General features: G+C 47.1%; 1 protein-coding gene across 2 annotated transcripts in view; it reads left to right on the forward strand.

The window, feature by feature from the left end:
• qsox1 (quiescin Q6 sulfhydryl oxidase 1) overlaps window positions 1-6,000 on the forward strand; it is a 114,592-nt gene that overhangs the window by 68,486 nt on the left and 40,106 nt on the right. For both annotated transcript variants that reach the window (XM_078218058.1, XM_078218057.1), the window contains exon 7: window positions 2,406-2,537. In XM_078218058.1, coding sequence (XP_078074184.1) covers window positions 2,406-2,537 — 132 coding nt within the window. The remainder of the gene's footprint in view (window positions 1-2,405; window positions 2,538-6,000) is intronic.

The following is a 6,000-nucleotide window of genomic DNA, read 5'->3' on the forward strand; positions in this document are numbered from 1 at the left end:
CAGATGTGGGAAGAAGCTAAAGTCAAGTGTAAGCCTGTCCCTGGCCACAGCCTCCCTTTCCAGTGTCTCCCGTGACAGACGCCGGGGATAATTGGATGCTGCTGATGACATTATCAAAGTGCCAGGCTTTCTTCAGAGCTAGTGGAGGGGAAAATTATTTGTGATCAAGAATGAGGCCTCCATCTGCTCATGGTTAAACAGAGCTCCAGCCCTGCGTGTGTCTTTAAGAGGGGCTAAACAGAACAGTAAATATCAGGCAGCAAGGTCACGGAGAATTAATGGCAGGGGCATGTTGGGCACTGTCTCTTTGAAACTGTGAAGACCACCCAGTTACTTTACTCTCTCTCCCATTGCTCCTTCTCCTTTTGCTCTTCCTTTTTCTGCTTCTTCTCTGCAACTTTTCTCACTTTTCTCTCTGGTATTCTTCCCATCTGTTTGTCTCCGTATCGTTCTTCTCTCACCCTTATCATTTTTCTCTCTCCTTTAACTTTCTCTCTCTTTCTCCGTTAACACTCTCTCTCTCTCTCCTCCTTTAACTCTCTCTCCCCCCTTTCTCTCTTTCTTTCCTTTAACTCTCGCTCGTTTGTTTAACACTCGCTGTCTCCTCTAACTCTCTCTTACCTTTAACTCTCTCTCTCTCTCTATTCCCTCCTTTAACTCTCTCTCTCTCTCCTCCTTTTAACTCTCTCTCTCTATCTCTCTGGTTTGTCTAAGATAGCTTTTTCCTTCTTTTCCTTCCTCGCCTCACTTTTCCTGTCTCTGCCTCTCCTGTCTTTCTTTTTCTCATTCCCTATGTCACCAGTCTTGAGCTTTCCACCTGCCGGCAACTCTTTTCAAACTGAAACTTGTTTTGGCATTTTTGTTTCCTTCTCTTTCTCCCAATATCTGTGCAGGTAATTTGGAGTTTGACCAAAAGTGTAAAAGCAGAAAATAATCACATCAGCTGCACTTCGTACATCCCTTCCGTCTTCGTGTTTTCACTGAAAATTTGGGAAGATGTAGCTCGGGTGGTTCTCCCATCTTACACTCTGACAATTGTCAATATTATTGCCCCTGTGTCCCTCGGGGTTTTTCTGGGCATGTGGGCATTGATATTGTGTAATTGCCCCAGAAAGGTTTGGTTCACTGAGTGACTTGCTGAACCACCTCAGAGGGCAGTTAAGTGTCAACCACATTAGTGGTAAACTTTTTATTTTATTTTCAAGGTGTTTGGCTTTCCTGATAAGGGCAACATTTATAAATCATCCCTTGTAGCCGTTGGACCTACAGCTTTATCGTCATATAGGTACATAGCACAGAAAAAGGCCCTTCGGCCCATTGGGTCTGTGCCAGTCAAAGACAAACCACCTACTATTCTAATCCCATTTTCCAAGACTTGGCCCATAGCCTTGCATGCTTTGACATCGCAAGTACCCATCTAATTGCTTCTTAAATGTTACGAGGGTCTCTGCCTCCACCACCTTTTCAGGCAGTGAGTTCTAGACCCCTACCACCTTCAGGGTGAAAAAGGTTTTCCTCATATCCCCTCTCAACCCCCTGCCCCTTAGCTTAAATCTATTTCCCCTGGTCATTGATCCCTCCACCAAGGGGAAATGTTTCTTCCTGTTTACTCTATCTAGTGAGTTTGAAAAAAGTGACTTGCATTTCTACAGTACCCTTCATGACTACAGGACGTTCCAAAGTGCATTCTGCCAATGGATTACTTTTGCAACATTATAATGTAGGAAACATGGAAGACAATTTGTGCACAGCAAGCTCCCACAAACAGCACTGTGATAAAAACCAGATAAGCAGCTTTCATGATGTTGATTGAGGGATAAATGTTGGCCACTGATGATGATTCCCCTACATGGGGTCTGAGAGCATGCAAGGGGCATCAGTTTGGCATCTCAATCCAAAGGCAGCACTTCCAGTAACACAACATTCCCTCTGTTCTGTGCTGGAGTGTCAGCTTTGATTTTTATGCTCAAATTCTGGTGTGAGACTTGAACCTACAACCTTCTGATTCCAAGGTGAAAGAGCCACCAACTGAGCCATGCCTGAGACTATAACTGCACAGCTTGCTAGACCATCTCAAAGCACATAATGAGCATTGAACACAGGTCCAAGAACACTTTACTGGAAGTCCGGCTAACAGCAGAAAATGTCTTTTTCAACATGCAGACCCTCCAGATATAAACTGGTGAAGTGTCCTCTCTCCTCCTCGTAACGTGGTTACAGTCCATTAACGGGCTGACTTTGCCAGTGATGGGCACGGAGTGGCAACCTGGGGAATAATATATTGCTAGGTCCGCAGACAGGGTGATCCTGGGGAAGCTGAATCGAGTGTTTGTATTGCCAAAGGAGATGGATTGAAGTGAAGCAGTGTGCTTTGTGCTGAAACTGGCTGCTTTCCCCATCCACAGGAAAATGCCAACACGCGCGTCCTACAGGTATTACTTGCAGTGGTTGCCAGGGGTGACACGTGATGCTTACAAGCTGAATCCAGTGGATGTGACACACCCGACCGCAGCACATCAGTGGAGAGACTTCAACAGGTAAGATATTTTCCATGATTGATTAAATGTGACGTGACACAACAGTGGCCCTCTCAGTCCTACCTTGGCTCCCCTCCAACCAGCACCCAGCTGAAATCCCACTTGGAGTTGAGTTGCTAATGTTCCTTTTCGGAATGGGTGTTGGTGTGGGGCAGGGGACGGAGATGTGACGGGGAGATGCAGTTTGCAACAGGGTGAGACCTTGCTCGTGGGAGCTAAGTTGCAATGGCTATGCTGTACTACCCCTTGCTAGCATTAGAGGGAGCTCACTCCGTGAGTGGATGTAGAGGCTGGTTTCCAATAATGCCCAAGCTGAGAACATGGGCTCCCATACCAAGATTATTCCGAAATTATCAGCCTGCTCATCTTTTCCACTGAACCCCCTGTGTTAGAATATAAAAGTGGTCTAACTCTGATCGCCCTGGGATGTGCAATGGGACACACCTGCCTCTCAGCGCCAGGGACCTGGGTTCGATTTCCAGCTTGGGTCACTGTCGATGTGGAGTTTGCACGTTAGAACATAGAAAAGAAAAGCTACAGCACAAACAGGCCCTTCGGCCCACAAGTTGCGCCGAACATGTCCCTACCTACTAGACTTAGCTATAACCCTCTATCTTACTAACTTCCATGAACTTATCCAAAAGTCTCTTAAAAGACCCTATTGAATCCGCCAAACACCACCACTACCGGCGCCGATTCCACGCACCCACCACCCTCTGAGTGAAAAACATACCCCTAACATCTGCTCTGTACCTACTCCCCAGCACCCTAAGCCTGTGACCTCTTGTGGCAACCATTTCAGCCCTGGGTAAAAGCCTCTGAGAATCCACTCTTATCAATACCTCTCAACATCTTATACACCTCTATCAGGTCACCTCTCATCCTTCGCCTCTCCAAGGAGAAAAGACCTAGCTCTCTCAATCTATCCTCATAAGGCATGCCACCTAATCCAGGCAACATCCTTGTAAATCTCCTCTGCACCCTTTCTATGGCTTCCACATCCTTTCTGTAATGAGGCAACCAGAACTGGGCACAGTACTCCAGGTGGGGTCTGACCAGGGTCCTATACAGCAGCAGCATTATCTCCCGATTTCTAAACTCAATTCCTTTATTGATGAAGGCCAGTATTCCATATGCCTTCTTAACCACAGCCTCTACCTGCGACGCTGCTTTGAGCGTCCTATGAACCCGGACCCCAAGATCCTTCTGATCTTCCACACTGCCAAGCGTCTTACCCTTAATATTATATTCTTTCATCCTATTCGACCTGCCAAAATGAACCACCACACACTTACCTGGGTTGAAGTCCATCTGCCACTTCTCCGCCCAGTCTTGCATCTTCTCTATGTCTCGTTGCAACTGCTGACATCCCTCTACACTATCCACAACACCACCAACTTTTGTGTCATCAGCAAACTTGCCAACCCATCCTTCCACTTCCTCATCCAGGTCATTTATAAAAATCACAAAGAGCAAGGGTCCCAGAACAGATCCCTGGGGCACTCCACTGGTGACCGACCTCCATGCTGAAAAAGACCCATCTACAACCACTCTTTGCCTTCTGTGGGAAAGCCAGTTCTGAATCCACAAAGCAATGTCCCCTTGTACCCCATACCCCTTCACTTTCTCAATAAGCCTTGCATGGGGCACCTTATCAAACGCCTTGCTGAAATCCATATAAACTACATCTACCGCTCTTCCCCTCGTCTATGTGTCTAGTTACATCTTTTAAAAATTCAATTAGGCTCGTGAGGCATGATCTGCCTTGGACAAAGCTGTGCTGGCTATTTCTGATCATACTATTCCTCTCCAGATGTTCATTAATCCTGCCTCTCAGGATCTTCTCCATCAACTTACCAACCACTGAGGTTAGACTCACTGGTCTATAATTTCCCGGGCTATCTCTTCTCCCTTTCTTGAATAACGGAACCACATCTGCAATCCTCCAATCCTCCGGAACCTCTCCCGTCTCCATTGATGACGCAAAGATCATCGCCAGAGGCTCAGCAATCTCTTCCCTCGCCTCCCACCTGGGGTACATCCCATCCGGTCCCGGCGATTTATCTAGTTTGATGCTTTTCAAAGGCTCCAACACATCCTCTTTCCTAATGTCCACATGCTCAATCTTCTCAGTCCACTGCAAGCCTGCACTGCAACTACCAAGATCCTTTTCCACTGTGAATACTGAAGTAAAGTATTCATTGAGTGCCTCTGCTATTTCTACCGGTTCTATACAGACTTTCCCACCGTTACATTTGATAGGTCCTACTCCTACACATCTTATCTTCTTGCTCCAATCCCTCAGCTACGCATTTATCCTCCACCTTATTCCGTTCCTTCCCTCACTGTCTCGTGGCACAGGCAGCAATCCCGAGATTACTACCTTTGCGTTCCTTCTTCTTAACTCCCTACCTAACTTCCTATATTCTCCTTTCATAACCCCTTCCCCTTTCCTGCCTATGTCAGTGGTACCAGTCTGCACCACGACCTCTGGCTCCTCTCCCTCCCACTTCAGGATTTCTTGGACACGGTCAGAAACATCCCTGATCCCGGCACCAGGGAGGCAAACCACCATCCGCGTTTCTCGACTTCCTCCACAAAAACGCCTGTCTGACCCCCTCACTGTAGAGTCCCCTATCACCACTGCCTTCCTCCTCCTTTCCTTACCCTTCTGTGCTACAAGGCCGGACTCCACGCCGGAGGCACGATCACTGCTGCTTCCACCAGGTGGGCTGTCCACCCCAACAGTACTCAAACAAGAGTACTTATTTTTAAGGGGCACAACCACTGGGGTACTCTCTACCACCTGATTTTTCCCTTTCCTGACTGTGACCCACTTGCTCGTTCTCCCCGTGTCTGCGTGGGTTTCCTCCGGGTGCTCTAATTCCCTTCCACAATCCGGAAGATGTGCGAGTTAGGTGCATTCTCCCTCAGTGTTGACGTTCTCCCACAGCCACCTCTGCCCTATCCAGCTCAACATCACACCAGAATAAGGGCTAACAAGCCAAAAATACTTACATCAGTCTTGTACATTGAAGGTACCCCAAAAGCACTATTTAGGTCCTGCTATCAACAAGATTCTGCTCATTTCCCCTCCGAGAAACCCGAACAACCGGATACTATGCCCACCACACATTCCATGAGCCAAGTATTCAAGTAATCACTGTCACTTCCCACGCAGCGAAGTCAAAATAAAGACCAATCTAACAAGGCTAGATAATCAAGGATTAGTTGACCACGTCTGGGCATTGCAGCAGAACATAACTCCCCACTCTAACAACACCAGAGATGCCAACAACAGAAAAGTGAACCTAGTCTTTTCCAGGATACATGATCTGTCTGCACCTTCAAAGGAGACAAGCAAAGATTCCTTAATCCCAAAATAGGAAAAGTACAAAAGAAAAATGTAACCCCAAGAGTTCTAATGGGGGATTCTCCTCACCCACAATCTCTCTGTTTTGAG

Source organism: Mustelus asterias, chromosome 8 (genome assembly GCF_964213995.1).
Source record: "Mustelus asterias chromosome 8, sMusAst1.hap1.1, whole genome shotgun sequence".
Classification (NCBI taxonomy): Eukaryota; Metazoa; Chordata; class Chondrichthyes; order Carcharhiniformes; family Triakidae; genus Mustelus; species Mustelus asterias.